The sequence below is a fragment of the Eurypyga helias genome, unplaced genomic scaffold, assembly GCF_000690775.1.
Source record: "Eurypyga helias isolate BGI_N326 unplaced genomic scaffold, ASM69077v1 scaffold6251, whole genome shotgun sequence".
In the NCBI taxonomy this organism is placed as follows: Eukaryota; Metazoa; Chordata; class Aves; order Eurypygiformes; family Eurypygidae; genus Eurypyga; species Eurypyga helias.
The window spans coordinates 1-16,618 of NW_010230067.1; the positions used below are offsets into that span (position 1 = coordinate 1).

General features: G+C 39.0%; 1 protein-coding gene across 1 annotated transcript in view; it reads left to right on the top strand.

The window, feature by feature from the left end:
- Positions 1 to 11,145: 11,145 nt before the first annotated feature.
- Positions 11,146 to 16,618, top strand: part of SCAF4 (SR-related CTD-associated factor 4) — a 26,546-nt gene continuing 21,073 nt past the window's right edge. Inside the window, exons 1-4 of the mRNA XM_010160605.1 lie at positions 11,146 to 11,225; positions 11,842 to 11,886; positions 12,993 to 13,154; positions 15,423 to 15,558. Coding sequence (XP_010158907.1) covers positions 11,154 to 11,225; positions 11,842 to 11,886; positions 12,993 to 13,154; positions 15,423 to 15,558 — 415 coding nt within the window. The 5' untranslated portion in view covers positions 11,146 to 11,153. The remainder of the gene's footprint in view (positions 11,226 to 11,841; positions 11,887 to 12,992; positions 13,155 to 15,422; positions 15,559 to 16,618) is intronic.

Genomic DNA, 16,618 nt, shown 5'->3' on the forward strand with positions numbered 1-16,618 from the left:
CCCCAGCCCGGGTTCTCTCGCGGGCCGGGGCGGGGGCGCTGAGGGGGATCTTCGGGCCCCCTCTCTGCCCCCCCTACCCCAGTCCCCTCCTCGCCCCACCGGAGAGTGCCCGAGCCGGGATCCCTGTTACGAGGCGTTCCCACTGCGTGCGTGTTGTTAAGGGGGGGAGGGGGGAGAGAGCCGCGTTTCAGGGCGCGAGGCGCTTCTATTTCCTCGCAGCGGTTTGGCGAGAGACCTGCCATGTGCACAGGCGGCGGATAGGATAGGCTGGAGGTTGAATAGGGAGAGGGAAAGCTGCGAGGGGGGCTTATCTGTACTGAAACGACGCCCGGGGATGGGACTGGGGATCGACCCCAGCACTAGGAACATGGGAGGCGGGTTGGAAAGTGTGAGGCGTTCAGGCTACTCTCATGGTACACAGGCCCCTGTCTTCTGATGATTTCTCTTGATTCTTCAGTCAGCCAATCGGAATTGGAAACAAAATGAACCATGCTTTTTTCGTTTAATATATAAGAAAATAGTCTAGACTCTACTTTATGAAGTTTTTGAAACGTGACTTAAAATTACTAGATTAGGTGACACTCCTGCCTCAGTTTGACGATTTGACTTTTGGAGATCCCGTATCTACTATAGAAGATGGATATTCTCATTGCAGATAGTCAGTTAAAGCTAAGTCAGAACCTATTCCAGGATGTTTAATACATTTCGAAGGGAAGGTTAGGTTGCTGTGCATGTTTGCTGAACAGAAGCAGGAAAAATGGCAGACTACTCTCATGTGATGAAGTCATGCTGTGTAAAGTTCACTCTCTGCAACTGCTTGTCGTACACACACACACACACGCGCAACTGAAAATCCACTAACAAAATTATAACAATACAAAGTGAACAGCGTGTAGCATCTGCCTCCTGTTAACAGTTTTGGTTTTATTTATTTGCCCATGTTACGGGTGTACTGTGCCGTTTTGAACCAGTGGTATGGAAGGGTACAAAGCAACCTTCCCAAATACATGAAAATAGATGGGCAGGCATGGGGCATTTTCAGTTTTCGTGTAAACAGAACAGAAATATTCTTACCTGCCTAAATATAAACAGAGGTTTTAGCAGATGATTGCTTTCACTTCATTCATTTCAACATGTTGCTACCTGATAAAACTTAATTGTACAGACAGGACTTAGTGTTACTCAGACAATAAAAAACACTTCTTTTGCTGATCTGGTGGTGAAAGTATGTCTGACTTCAGAGTGAAAGCAGTGTTTCTTAGTATTCTGTGACTAATCCCTGTTTTAGAAATGGGCACGTTTTTATTTCATACATTTTCCTCTCAGATGATAGAGTAAAAATGTGATGCTTTTGTTCGATAAAATCAGAAAGACAGAGTTGAATTCTGATGCCTGGATGAAAGATGGTAAACCAGTGGATTTTATTTGAACAGCAGTTACTGGGAAGAAAACTATGCTTGCTAAAATCCCCATTCCGCAATCTTTTGTGTGTATGACTGAGTTCCACAGGACTACCTGTGCATAAAGCTAGCGTGTTAATAAATTTAGAATTTGTGTAATTACTGACCTATTCTCAGAGGGCGTTTTTGATGCTAAGAACATAAAGTCCAGTTCTTAAACTATTCTCTTAACTTTCCAGCATGTGTTGTCTGAAGCCGTGCATGCAAAACAATACATACTAAAATAAAGTGTGAAACATCTCAAACTTTATTGAGGAGGGTAAGAGTTACAGTCAAATATGGTTTTGTTTCTGGGCTTTTTGAGTGAAAACGGAGAAAGTGAAAGAGCTGTTTTACAAAAGGCCTCAATTATTCACAGAATGGTGGGAGTAGTGCAGGCCAATGAGCGTGCGGGATCTCATTTTGTCTGTAAGGCTGTCTTAGAGTGCACAGACATTGCCGGGACTACAGACATACCAGTCTCTGTGCACTGAATGGTTAGTTATTTTACGGAGAGTGGAATAGCTCCAGCAGCGGTGGTCAGCCTGTGTACCAGCACCCTGTAGGTCAAGAATTCCTGAACTTGCTGGCAGTACAGGACTACTGTAGATAGAGAATTGCGGTTTTATCATGGCACTTTGGCTGCAGCCACTATGAGTTTTGTGCTGGACTTCCCATGTATACCAGAGGTGATGTGCTTCTGGCTTTGCTGTCTCTGCTTCCGTGGAGGTGGCAGCTGTCAGCTCTTCGCGGGTCTGCATGGAGGAGATGTAACTTACTGCTTCAGGTGATATGATCACTTGGGTTTTTTTGGGGTGGGTTTGGTGATTACAGCAATTTCTTGAATGCTGGGAGGTCCAAATTCCAAACATGGCTGTAAATGAGGCGTCTTCTGAGTTACTGGGTTGGTATAGTCTCAGACAAAAGAGCTTAGGGAGGAAGGGAAGAGCACCGGGAACACTTTTATTGATGCAATTTGTACCGTTTTGTTTTGGCTGAAGCTGTTCACCCAGTCCAGTAGAAACCCTTAGTAGTTTTGGCTGACATAGGTTCCTGTTCTACTTGGAAGTTCAGTTTCTGCCCTTTGGGTTATAGGCTTCTGACGGTATGTATGATTATGTTGCAGTGAAATAACAAGTTTCTGCCTGTCAGCTCATTGTGATAAGTGTGCGATGTTAACTGCCCATCTGAATTGTGAGGTAAAACTTAAATACAGAGGTTGGAGCTAGCACGTTGCACTCAGCAATTGTGGCAAGCTGGGAAACATCTCTTCGAGTCAATTAGTTTGTCTCTGGCAGTGGGTGGTAACTTACACAGGTTGCGTAATTTGGTTGTGTTTCCTATTCCCTTAGTCCTGTTCGTTGTACTTACGTTTTGAATGAAAGTTTACCAGAAAATGTGCCTCTTACAAAAAATATGCTTGCTATTGGAGAAAAATGAGAATTTTTATTGACCAAACAGGCTTGCTCCTTTATTTTTATCCAGCTGCACTGTGAGCAGGTATTACCAACTGAATAGGTGGGATTTGACAGTTATGTAGTATGGTATATTTTCCCTGAGGAAATTAGTACAAACTGTATCCTGGAAGATTGAGTTAGAGTTCGTATAGTGTCAGGTGTGTATGTTGTGTTAAATTAATAGTACAGTGTAAGTAAATCACGAAAGTTAACTTGACAGTGGTGCAAAACTGTTACGTTTTAAGAAAACAAGGAAACATTTCTCTAAAAACAAAAGCAAGCCCACACATCTGCCAAGGTTTATAAGGGTTTTAATCCTTGTCATGTATTAATTTAGGGTATATATGTTTCCTTTAATGTGAAAAATTTGAGGGGTAATTTACTGGTTATAAAAGTTAGAGATTTTTTTCACAGTCTTGTTGCTGGAAATAGAGTAAAAAATCTTGTAATCTTACTGATACAATAATCTTACTGTATTGGGTAATGCAGTATATTCACTTGATCATGTTCTCAGGTTGGTAATAGTTAATCTGTACCACTGAAACCATCCCACTTAAAGCATGCCTAGATCACAAGCGGGACAGATCTGTTGTGGGCTGTTTCTTTAAAGTTAGAGCTGCAGCTTTCTTCTTTACTATTTATCTGCATTCAGTGAAGTGGACAGTTGCATTTTTGATCTGGTATAGCCATCTTATGATAATGGTAAGACTTCATTTTGCATGTTGTATTGCAGTCTGTCGCTCCCTGTTTTTCCCCTCCCCAGGTCCTATAAATAGAGGTTAGCAGGATATCCTTCACAGTGGTTTTTCAGCAGTTAACTGGAACTTAGGAACCCCAGTTAGACTCCCTCTGTTGTATTGCAAAGCAGCAAGGACACGACTACTAACATCTGTAGTTGGAGGGAAGATCAACAGAGTCTTTGGTGCATTTTGGCACCCTTTGTCTCTTTAAGAAAATAGGGAAAGCTGCTGCCTGTTGTAGCTGCCTAAAATGATTCCCATCTTCCAGTAGGTGCAATAGACTGTATTTTTAAGTCAGTGCTCCCTTACATGTCCTGGGAGAGTACTTCTTAAGCAGCAGTTCAAATGCTGTTTGGATGGGGTAGGGGGAGAGAAAGGCAGGAGAGTGCTGCTGGGGTTTTAGAGTAAATTTAGTCCCTTTTTTGAACTGCGAGACCCAGACTGAAATTATTGCAGAAGTAGTGTGCAGCTCTTTTGGGATGGAAGTTGCTTTGTTCAAGACTCTGTCATGGTAATCGAAGCGTCATTATCACTGTGATCCTGCAAGAGCTGTGTCTGTTGCTTCTGGACTGAACTGTTTCCAGGAATATTGGATGCTGTGGCAGTCTGGTAGAGATTCTTAGGAAGGGAAGAAGAGAGATGAACAGCTTTTTGGGAGCCATGCTGGACTTAGGAGCACAGCACTCATCCTAAGAGGCAGATACATTTCAAAAACATTTGCTTAGAAAACAAAATTCTGTTCTGTGTGCTTTTATTATGTCATTTTCATATGAATGTCTTTTGTAAAGATGTTTCTTTCTCCCCAGTGATGCGGAATTTGTGAATGGTCTTTCTAGGCCATAGAACTGGCTTAGTTGATGAAGTACTATTTAGCTTCATTGCCTGGGGTTCATATCTGGTCAAATGTAAATCTCATTTTATTTTCCAGAGAACGTAGCCTGACAGCCGTGAGCTTTATGGTGTCTTACCTTCAGCAGCACCTAGTACTTGGTATGCTTCACAGCTGATGGTCAAGAATCTAAAACTTACATTGATCCTCTGAGACATAGCTTAGTGACAGTAGTACAGGCATCATTATCTTTCTCCTTCTCTTAGTAGCTCAAGGAAGAATGGGGACCTGAAGAGGGAAGGAAAATGTGGGTAACAGATTTGCTTTGGACCTGTGTGTATTTTTTTAAAAAATTCTGTCCTTTTAAAGAGCTAATCGTGGCTTAATAGAACAAAATAGTATGGTATCTGTGCTTGTTACTCACATCTTCCATAATCCTTTTTTTTTTCCTTTAGACACATGAACAAATAACTGTAATTATACGTCTATAAATGACTCGTAGTTTGGCTGTATTGGGTGGTTTCTAAATGCATAAATAAAATACATCCAAAAAAAAAAAAAAGAATGAATGTACAGAGTACTGACTGTGTCATATGTGTGTATGGAGCCTGCCTAGAGAAATATTCTTGGACAGATAAGACTTGATGGAATTGTTGAGGGCATGTTAGACTGCTCTGTGAAAATTGGAGAAGGGAAGATTGAACGTGAGTATTGTAATGATGACCCGAGTGCTTCATACCCACTAATCGCTGAACACTGTGTTTCTTTCAGTAGATGGTGCTTTTGTCTGTGCTGCTTCTTTTCTGTGGGTTTTATTTCGTAAGTATATAAAACAGAGCCGTACCTCTTTATTTGTAAACAAAGGCACCTCTTTGTGGCAAAGGAACTTCAGCAAGACAGCAAAGCCAGGGAAGTCAGTTCAAGTCTAGAAAAGTTTTATTTTACCTTCCTACTATGATATCTCATGCTTAAGGCAGATAAATAGACTTAAGATCATATATGAAGCTTGAGACACCCCGGCGGATATAAGCCTGATCTTTTTCCTCTTGTGCCAGTGGGGTAAGTCTCACTTCTTTCCTCATAGTTTCATGTTTGGAAACTGTATGAGCTGCCTTTTTTCTTTGACCCCGTGTCTTACGTTTTTCCCTTGGCGCCCCTTTTTTTTCTCTACTGGCATGTGCATGTCACTGTCTGGTTTTGGTTTGCTTGTCATGAATTCAGTAATGAAGTGAAGCTGATAGGATTCCTGCATTTCAGCCTGCTCTTGTTCTGAAGACATTGTTGTGCCCAGACATGTTGTCTTTTTAGGATTCTGAAGGAAGGCTGTGGGTAAATTTGAAAATAGTGATTCTCCCCTTTGCTTCAAAACCCCTTAGTTGTTGGTTTTCTGTGTAAAAATAGACCCTCAAAGGGTAGTAGTTGTAGGATGGCAGAAACATAATTTGCTGCTTGAAAGAAAACTAAAGGCCATCATCCTATTCCTTCTTCCATTACCCACCCTTCCTATATACCCCTCACAGGGTTTGTGAACTGGAGCAGGTGCTACTGGAGCAGTTTGAGTTGGAAGGCCTTCTTAGTTCACTCCTGCCATGTTTTCTATAGTACTTCTGTACTTTACACTGAACTTTTATTTGGTGGTGTTACTAGCTTGCTCTTTAAATAGCAGGCAGTATGGTTAGTCTTCCTTTTGCTATCTTCTCTAGTTTAATGAGTGGCTCATCTTTATTATTTAATTGCATTCATTAGCCTGAAAATGAGCAGGTGATTTTTCTGCCTTTGAGGTTCTTGGCTTTGTAGATGTTTTATTCTGTACTTCTGTACTGTTGTGAAAAGTACACAGAGATACTCTTGGATCAACACTTTGAATTGTGGCATGAGTTTTGTAGGCTCTTTAATACCTCCACTTCTTTTGTAGTACATGGGTTGATATGGAGCAACAAACAAATTATTCCTTTTAAAAACATGCAGCTGCAGTGCACAGACTTTCAAGTATAGGGAGGTTCCAGAAATATTTGGAAGTTCTTACACTGAAATTGTATCCTAAGCTAGAGCTTGTATAAAACAGAAGTGTGGGTTTTTCATATTACTTTCAACAGGTGAGACTACTGTAATTGAAACAGGAAAGTTTTTCTTACGACCTTTGCCTTAATGATTTTGATAACATTTTGTGGCTAAGCTTTTCTGCTAGTTTTTCTACATTAGTTTTTCCTTGTGTATGAAGAAATCCACGCAGACGATTCTTCTTAAACTATTGAAATGATCAAAACTGAATAAAGGTACAAGTCTTGAATAGTTTTTGAATTAATTGGTTCTTACTTAAAGTTTCACTTCATTTTTTCCCCCTGCTGTCTCTCACCTATAGTACACCACCCCCCAGTGAACGGGATATCCTGCTTGGGTTTCATTGCCAAATGAATGGACTGGAGGCTGTGGGCAGTAGGAATAGCTTTTTTCTTTAGCCAGTGGTGTCACTATGTGGGGAAGGAAGGTAGGGAGCAACTATGAGCTTTTTTTTTTTTTTTGGTCTCCAAACATCCACTTATGGTCGGTAAAACCAGCAAGTCATTTCTAGGAGGTCAAGCTTTACAGGGCAGAGCATTCCAGGGACAGGCCCCTGTTGTGAGGCAGTACACTGGAAACATTCTCAAGCTGCAAATTATCATTGCCTCTGTTACATCCGTCACGTTTCTTTTTTTATTTTTAAAGTGTAAGTTTTTGTGTCTCAGGTTGTTTCTTGAGCTGATCATGGTGCCCTTGAGGAATTAAATTATTATTGGAAGGATGGTCCTCTGAAAATAGTGGTTGGTTTTTTTTCATACAGTAGTTTGGGAAATGTGTATGAACAAAGATCCAAGTCTAATCGAACATATGCAAATGTAAAGTACATGGGCGTCTTACTGAACAGTTTCTCCTCCTAACAGTGAAAATCCACGAGGAACTGGTAAGATTGTTAAATTTTAGATTTACCCATCTTGAAAACATGGTTTTGACACATGTAGCTATGATACTGAAAATTAAATAAAAATCAGCTTTAAAATAGTTGTTCGGTGTTCTGACATCTTATGAAAATTTTAAAAGGCAACGAAGTTTTGATGTGCTATTCCAGGAGATGGTGATGGGGGTGTATGTGAGCAGAGGGCAGGATACATATATGTATATACATATATATGTATGTGTGCATCTATATTTATATATAAAATGTTTGCATCTCAGTTTGATGCATGTTTCAGCTGTAGTTCATCCTGAGCTGGAAATACCTGTGTGACTGACCTCATTGCTTTTACTGTGTTTTTGTTGCTGTTGCCCAGCGTGCTGTCTGTAACACCAAAGGAACAATTGACGGTGATCTGCTCAGTCCTCTTCTTCCAAAGCTTGTGTTTATTCCTGCGTTATTAGCCTAAGTTTCAGCCTCTCGTGTTCTTTAATTAATGACTTCTCCAAGCTACCATATTCTTTATTGCATTCTCCCTGGCTACTTCAGTGCATCTAACTGATTGCCTTTTTGCCTGCCCTCTGGCAGTTTCTTTCTTCTTGGATATTTCCCCCTCCCCAGTTGCAACATCATTCTTAGGGTACTTTTTAAGATGCTTCCTTTTATTTTTTGCTGCCACTAGTTCATTGTCATCTTCTGCCCGGCTCTATGAGCTCTCCCAGTTTCCTGGTTCTCTCTGGTTGCGTTCCTGAAATACGAACGCTGAAGAGCTGCTTTCACACTGGCTTCTTTGTTCTTGTTACATGGGACTGGCTCCTTTTCTGGAGGACCAGTTGCTTCTTGGTGTGTAAAGGAAAGGATATGGAGTGCCTGTTTTGATGTTGGCTGCTTTTTTCCTCCTCCATCTCATTTTTCAAGCCTTCTGGTAGCTTGTTTGTGGGTGGTGTTTTTTGGTTTTGTGGTTGGTTTTTTTGTGGTGTTTGGATTTTTTTAATTACTTCTTAAAACAGATTGTCCTGAGTTTTAATAATAGCAATGACTTTGTTCATCGAGTCTTTGCATTTACTCTAAAGAAACATAATTCAAAATTGAAATTAAGCTCTTTTTTTTTTTTTAACAAGTCAACTCACAGACACCTCTCTCCTGTCTTTTATCTGACAGTTTTTATTTGTCTGTACTGTGATTTGTCAGCAAGCAGGGATGTTAGCTGAAGTATGTCTTACAGCTTGAATGGCTTTAAAAATCAAACGTTCTGGCACTAGAATTTGCCTTTTATGGAGATTAGTGATGAAAAGTGATGGTCTTCACTTGACGTTGGATTTGGAAAAGGTATCTGTCTACCACTGACTTGAAGGACAATAGTTCTTCTTTTGTATCTCCAGGAACAGGAATCAAATTAAGAAAGTGAATACTTTCTTGTCTACTCTTTGTATTTTATTGGTGCAAGGCTTTTATTTTGTGTTGCTGAAAGTCTTGTGATCGCTTCACTTGCCTTTAAATATTTGGCCATTTTGTTTAGTCTTCTGCATTGCGGGTTTTTTTTCCTTAATTCAGGTGGTGAATAAATCTGTGTAAGTTGGTCACTTCACAAGGATCTTGGAACTTCAACAGAAAAATAAGAGATTAATTTTTAAATGGCTTCTTACTTTCCATTACACTGTCATATGAAGATACTTCTCTTATTTTGCTTTGTGGCAAATAATTGACTATATTTTTGACAAGTGTGCAAGGGCTGTATTTTTCCTTTATTGTGAAGAGCAAAATCAAATTATGTAATGCAAAACCATTTTCTCTATGATTTGTGGGGAATGTTTCACGGTAAAAATGATTATGTGTGTGTAGGAAATGCTGAAAATCTCTGGTTTTTTGCACTATACAAATCATGACAATATAACGATCCTACCTTTAGTAAGCCACAGCTTAAATAGGAAATAAAGTTTGTGGGAAGAATAGAAAGTAATATTTAATGAAGCAGAGCACCTAACCATGAGCTGTGATACAGAAGGAGGAATTAAAAAGTAGTACTGGGGTTCTGGCTTCTCTTTCTGCTTGGAAGATGGGAAGGAAGATTGGAGACAGAGAATGGTCCTGACAAGCCCAGGTCTAATGACTAGTAGAACAGAAGTGTGCACAGTACCCCATTAAAAAAACCCCATAGCGTAGTATGCGGTGTAATTTTTGCAACTGGTTATTTTATGGTATGAAATTACAGCGTCAGCTTATGGCGTATGTAGGATTCACTGTCGATCCAGAGTAGGCAGGGTGGTCTGGAAAGTGGTGAAATGTGCGTTGGATTTTGCTGTCTTCCGGGGGGGGTGTGTGTGTGTGAGTGCATGCTTATGTGTGCCAGACTATAGGACAGTTATTTAAAAAAAAAACCCCTTCCCCAAATTCCTTACTTCCCAGTTCTCTTACAATGTTCTACAGGACGCAAAATACAGTAAGAATGTCATGCTGTTCAGGTGGTGCTGGAGTCTGGAGGATCGTGTATCCCTCTTCTCTGAGCTTTCTGTGTTCAGCTCTTCACGGATGTTTAGCTCTGACAGTTCTGTGTTCAAGATTCAGTTTATCTCAGTTTCTGAAATGTGAAGCTAATACTTGTTTTCAGAGTTACGGTCAATACTGGAGAGTGCGCGGTGTCTTCTCTGAACGCCTAGGTTCAAGGCTTTTTGAAAGTGTTTAGTACTAGATTTCCTCACACATGAGATGTAAGTCAAGGTGATGCTATTTGTGAAAATTAAATTTGGGTGTTTTTTCTTTCTGAAAAGTCACACTTTCAGATTTGGAGAGCTGAACATCCTACCTGTATCCCACATGTTTTGAATATAGAATATAGCCTGTGAATTCAGGCTTTTTTTTTTAAAAAAAAGGTGTTTACATTTAGCACAGCAGAATCCCTTTTTGTGCTTAATGGTTTTAACAGAATAGCACTCTTAACTTACAATTAAATTTCTTTAAAATAGTGTGTTTGGGCTATTTTTATAGAAAGGAGATCAGAATTATTCTCTTAAGTCGGTTTCACAGAGTACCTCCAACTGTCATCTGTGAAGACAAGTAACTTCTGTAAACTTCAGGGATTAACTTTTCCACAGGGTGACATTGGTATGGAGAATAGTGTAGAGGATTCTCCGAAACAGTTGATGCAGTTAATTTTAATAATAATAAGGTATGGTCGTAGCAAACGAAATGGTAAAATCACCACTGAAGACATTTGCAGTGACATACATAGTAGGATAATTTGATTGATTTGATCACCTTGATGGATGAAAGTTGTCATACTTTTATGCACATTGGTTTGAGTTTATAGGATGATGTCGGTCTAGTTATCTGTAGGGCTGTCCTAATATTTCTCTTTGGTAAGCAGATACTCAGGCTAATTTTAACCAAGCTGCAGTTATTTCTGGTGTATATTAATTTTGTAAAATAGCAAGTTCCCGTACCGTAAGTTAGCAATGCCTGTACCATAAGTTAGCAGATACTAATTTTTAGACACAAATGGAACTTTGGCTGCAGCCTTATCAAAACCTGGTAAATGGGTGAATATGGGTTAGTTCGCAAGGCAGATAGCTTTGGACGTGGCCTAGAAAGGTCTGCCTCTTGGTCTCTCTGTCTCAAGGGCCAACTGGTGTTGTGGCGATACATGGTGTGGAATGTCAGTAATCAGTCAGTTGTGTGAAATGTTGTCTTTTTGGTTAACTGCTTAAACCTCATAATACATTTTTAATATTTGTTTTGTCTGTTCAGCTCTTTTCACTGATGGAGATGAAACCTCCGATTTCTCGAGCAAAAATGATTCTCATCACAAAAGCTGCCATTAAAGCTATTAAGGTAAAGTACAATAGAACAAATGTGGAACTGTAACAGTAGCGATGTTTAATTATTTTACTTCTAAACAAATGCATCATTGAATTTCCCAATCTTAGCTTCATGGTTGTTTTATTCTAGCTGGCGTTTAGAATGTTTTATCTAGAAACAAGTGGGTGGTGAATATCATCTCTTGGTTTTAGACTAGTAGCATAATGCCAGCTTGATTTTTTTTTTTTTTTTGGTTGAATCACTGCTTTTTTAATGCTACACCCACTAAGGTGTTGTGATTTCTATATAATGAAATTTTTCATGTGGCAGGGTGCAACTGCACCGTAGCATATTGAAACAGCAGACTTACTTAGAAAGTAAATCCAGAAAACTCTTAACGCTGTAGAAGCAGTGTGTCTTTTGGATACTCACTGACGTACTTCTCACAGACAGGATGGCTTGTTTCTGTCTGTTCCGCCTATGAAATCCCTTTCTCTGTGCTGGGTTAACTTAGCTTTATAACATACTTTTTTAGAATGTGACTACAGTATTTTGTAGTCTTTCCTAAATCATAGTAAGCACAAAGAGTTAAAATACTACTAAAATTATCAGTCACTGTGATAAACTAATTTGTGTATTTATTTTCCAGCTGTACAAGCATGTTGTCCAGATCGTAGAGAAGTTTATCAAAAAGGTAAAAAAAAAAAAGTAATCTACTGATAAAGATACTGTTTGCATCTGTTACTAGTTGTTATTAATAATGCTAGTAAATAACCAAAAGGTCTTATGTTATTCAGGGATTGAGGGAGGAAATTCTAATTTTTTAGGATTTTATACATTCTGGTATCTCTTTGACTATATAATCTCCTCACTGTAGTTTTCTGTAGTAAGTTAAGAAGGGGAGGAAAAAAAAAATTCCCCCTTCTTCCTCTGCCCAGCAACTGGAGGTACTGAACTTCAGATTAAAAATTTTCACTGGCTAAGATAATACATATTTTCAGAAAATACCATTTTCATGCTTGCCTAGGCGTGTAATGATAGGCTAGAATGTAATACTCAGTAAAACCAAGCTATCATGCTGCCTTAAGAAAGTTCCTCTGTGTGAACAGGAAAAATACTCCGTTTTCTTTCAAAGTCTTTCAGAGATGTCCAGAGAAGGACGTTACGTTGAATTCCGGAAAATAGTTGGTGGAAGTAGTTCAGTGCACTGAGTGTGAGGTAGCTTGATAGCAGAGTTGTGGCAGTCTGTACTGTACTGCAGGAGACCTGTTGTTGCAGTCACATACTGTCAAGCTATAAAGGTACTTTAAAAGCAGTGATTGACAAGATAAGGCTGCTTCAAGCTGTCCAGGTATATTTACTCTGTCCCAAATGAGAAAGCAGGTTTTTTTCCTTTCTTTTCCATTTCTAATTACAAAATGAAAGTAAAGCACTAATTTTTTGGTGGACTGTTGGGGTTTAATCCCAGCCAGCAACTAAGTACAACACAGCTACTTGCTCCCCCCTGCCATTGGAGGAGAATTGGAGGAAAAGACAAGGAAACTCTTGAGTTGTGATAAAAACAATTTAACAATTTAATAATTTAAAATAATTTAACTAAACAGCAATACTAAGAATATTAACAATACTACTAATAATATGTAATGAAAATAATAAAAAATAAGTGGGTTTTCATGGGACAAATTAATTTTTTTTCTAAGCAAGTGTACTAAGTTTAGATTTTGTGTAAGGATCTAAGGTGAATGCATGTTACCTTGTTAGTATTGCTGCATAATGGAAAACCATCTTTATGTTTTTCAGTGCAAACCGGAATATAAAGTCCCTGGATTGTACGTTATTGACTCTATTGTTCGTCAGTCTCGTCACCAGTTTGGAACAGACAAAGATGTTTTTGGGCCAAGATTCTCTAAAAACATTACTGCCACATTCCAGTATTTGTATCTCTGTCCATCTGAAGACAAGGTACAACTCTAATTTGTCAAGTTTTGTTGTGAATTGGTAGCAGTGCTACCTTGGTGTTTCCATGGTAGTGAATCTTATTATATGAAATACAATAAACATGTTGAGAAAGATTATCAAATATGATAGCAAACTGCAAGTTCTAGTTTAAGTATTTATTTTGCCTAACTACTTCAGTTTTGTTTTGCCCATGCAGACACTTCAGCAGTGTGTGCGACTACGCCAAAACATTTCTTCTTGAGGTTTCTTCAGGAAAACTTAGTATCGAAGATGGTGTTTCCCGCAGAAAGAAAACATTATGGAAGAAGCTCCAGTATTGTAGGCAGTGAAGGTTCTGCTCCCAAATACTTTCTAAGAAAATCACCATCTTGACTTCCTCAGTCTTTACAAATCCTGTACTTGAGAATTTCATTGCTGCTCTCCATTGTCAAAGCTGGTTTAAGGCCTTGGTTTTCTTAGATTTTCTGTACTTGCTGATAGAGCAGAGTTTCAGAAAGTATTCTGAATTCATGATGGTCCAGGATTCTACCAACAGGAGATGGCTTTTACGCCGTCTGTCAGAACAATTTCAGAAGACCAAGATAGGTTTGGTTTAGAAGTTACCAATTGGTTTCCAGAAAATGGAAGAAAAAGAGCTCACTCGCTCTTCTTGTAGCACTGTAAGAGCAAAATACACTTTTTCTGACTGATTTTTTTCCCCTAACTTTCTAACTAAGCTGTTGAAAGGCTTTGATGGTCTGTAGTTTTCTAATGTGGAACATTTAGACCTTTAAGTCTTGAATCTGATGTTCTGGAGCTTCTGGCTTAGTACCCAGGTGAGACAAAGCAGTCCCTTCTTTCTGTCCTTGTGGTTACCATTTTGCTCATCTAAATGAATTAGACTATCCATCTCCTTTGTGGAACTACCTGATAGCTCACTGCTAAAATAATTAAGGTGCTTTCCACTAGGAGAATAATACTATTTATAACATGCTTGCTTTAATGGATTTCCAGTACCCAAACAAAAAACCACCCTGATCCTCAGATACACGACAACTGTGGTTGAATCCAAAGAGAACGATCCTACTACTTCTTTTTTAACAGCCTTTCTGTAAGACTAACATGTGACTGAAAACAAGAGTATTGAATGTATTCATTTGTTTTTGCTTTCCTATTATTTTCCAGTCTTCAGGGGAGTACTCAAAGCCAAAAAATGCTGCTATTTTAAAGTGAACTGTTTTATTAGTCCAAAATCTTATTTTAAAATAGATGTTTCAGGTTTATCTCTAATTGGTTTAATTGTAAAAACATTTTGTGAAATTCTTCAATTGCTTAGCGTATGAAAGAATAGGTGGATGTTCATGGGTATATATAACTGAGTCACAGTAAGGCATTTAATTGTTGAAACAAGAAGGAACAGAATCAGTTCATTCTTAACAGCTACAGTAAAAGTAAAAAGTACTTAAAAGGTGTATGTGTGCCAGTCAGATGACTTAAGTATACAAAAAGGACAGGTTTATCAATTATACATGTATTCTGACTTTTACCTGCTAGCACGTTCAACTGAAGCAGCACGGGCAGTTAGATGTTGTTTAATACTGGGCTCAAGAAGGAAAGGCTAATTTCCAGCTTGTTCCTGAAAGCTTCAGTGTTCTTAATGCTAAAAAAAGTAATGGGCTTAAAATAACAGCTGACAATCAGAGGTTCTAATTTAATCTTTATGCAGTTAGAATGTTTTCCACTTGCTTTCCTGGTATTTTGAATAATGATGGGGATGAGTTTTCTGGTGTCAACATAGAATTGGGTGGATGAGTAGAAAAAAAATTTAGGTAAACAATCTTTTAACTTCAAAGCTTTGTTCTAGCAGTTTATAGTCTAGTTGCTCCCCTCTTCATTAGGATTTTCTGGCTCATCTTCACTTTGTCTGTCTGTCTTGTGGCATTCATTATTTGTTTCACACCTTTGTGACTGTGAAGTAATGGTGGGGCTGACGTGGATTCCTCTATTGTACATCAGACCTGGATTTCCTGACTGGCCAGAACGGTTTTAGAAAAATGGCAGGAGTTGCTTTTTATTAGAGCGGATAGTAAAACAAGCTGGCAGTTTTCATCTTGGCCGTGCAAAAGGTCTTGCTGACCCGTATGACAACAGGGGTTGTTAAATAGGTATGCCTGGTCGTGTTGAAGTCCTGTGTTGTTCAAACCTTTCTTCTCAACCTATGGAAGGTAAATTTGGAATTTGTGAAATTTGGAAAGCCGTATTTAGCGTTGATGCTTGTTTTTGTTTCAACAGAGTAAAATAGTCCGCGTCCTGAACCTTTGGCAGAAAAACGGAGTATTTAAAATTGAAATAATTCAGCCTCTTCTGGATATGGCAGCAGGAACTAGTGCCACTGCACCAGTGACAGAAAATGCTACTAATAATGAAGGTATGAATGATGTTGTAACCTCTTCTTTTAAGAGAGCGGATGATAGTAGCTTGTTTGCTTTCACATCGAAGCGCCTACTATTAGCTTCAACAGTAGCATGTTAATAAACTCAGGTTCGTTGTCACAATTATGTGGAGAAGCTGAACTCATTCTAAATAAAATCTGAGGCTGTGCTTCAATTCTCATACTGTGCTTCAGTTAATTCACATTAGCAGAATGTGAATACTTATTTGGAAAATATCCGAAAATTACATCATGTGTCTGCATATGTACATACATATGTATATACATATGTGCACACTTTACTTCAGTGTCCCCTCTTAAAAAAAAAAAAAAAATTTCTTTTTTCTCTTGATCTGAAAGATTTTTCTATTGTTTCTCAAGTTTATAACTAAGATGTCATTTTTTTATGATGCTAGAATCTGGATAAAGGAAAGCATGATCTTGCATATTAAGAGCTTCATCTTTCTTTGAATTGACTTAATATCTGAATGCAACAGCTGTTAGTATCTTTCAGCGTGCAGCCCCAACACATTTTAACTGGAGTTCAAGAATTTGAATTTGAAACAGTAAATTTATGCCTGGCAGTAGGCTTTTGCACAGGCTGCTGGTTGGAAACCCGCTGACCTAAAGAGTCAAGTAATGATGGCCTGCCTACAGGTTTTCGCTGACCTGTTTTTATGCCACATAAAAATCTGGTGGTGAGGTTACCGAATCATGGATGAGAATATGCATACCACAGTTGTCTTTCTCCGAAGGGCCTTCTTTTGGAGTTTGCACCGTACATTTCAGACTTAGCTTTGGTAGTCTGCTTATTTATTGCGCTCGTGGATGTTGGAGTAGGGCTGACAAAACTTAGAATGGAGCAAGCGAGGTGTGGTGGCAGACAACAGAATAATGGTGCACAGCAGCGTAAATGAAGTCGTGTCCAGTGGTGTTGAGGAAGGCGTAGGCTATTTATAAACATGGCAGGGCAAGGGGGAGGGAATGTCTTAGCAACTGAGCTTGGGTGCAGGCTGGTGGCTATAGAATTTCATTCTGATGTGACAGGTGAGTGGCA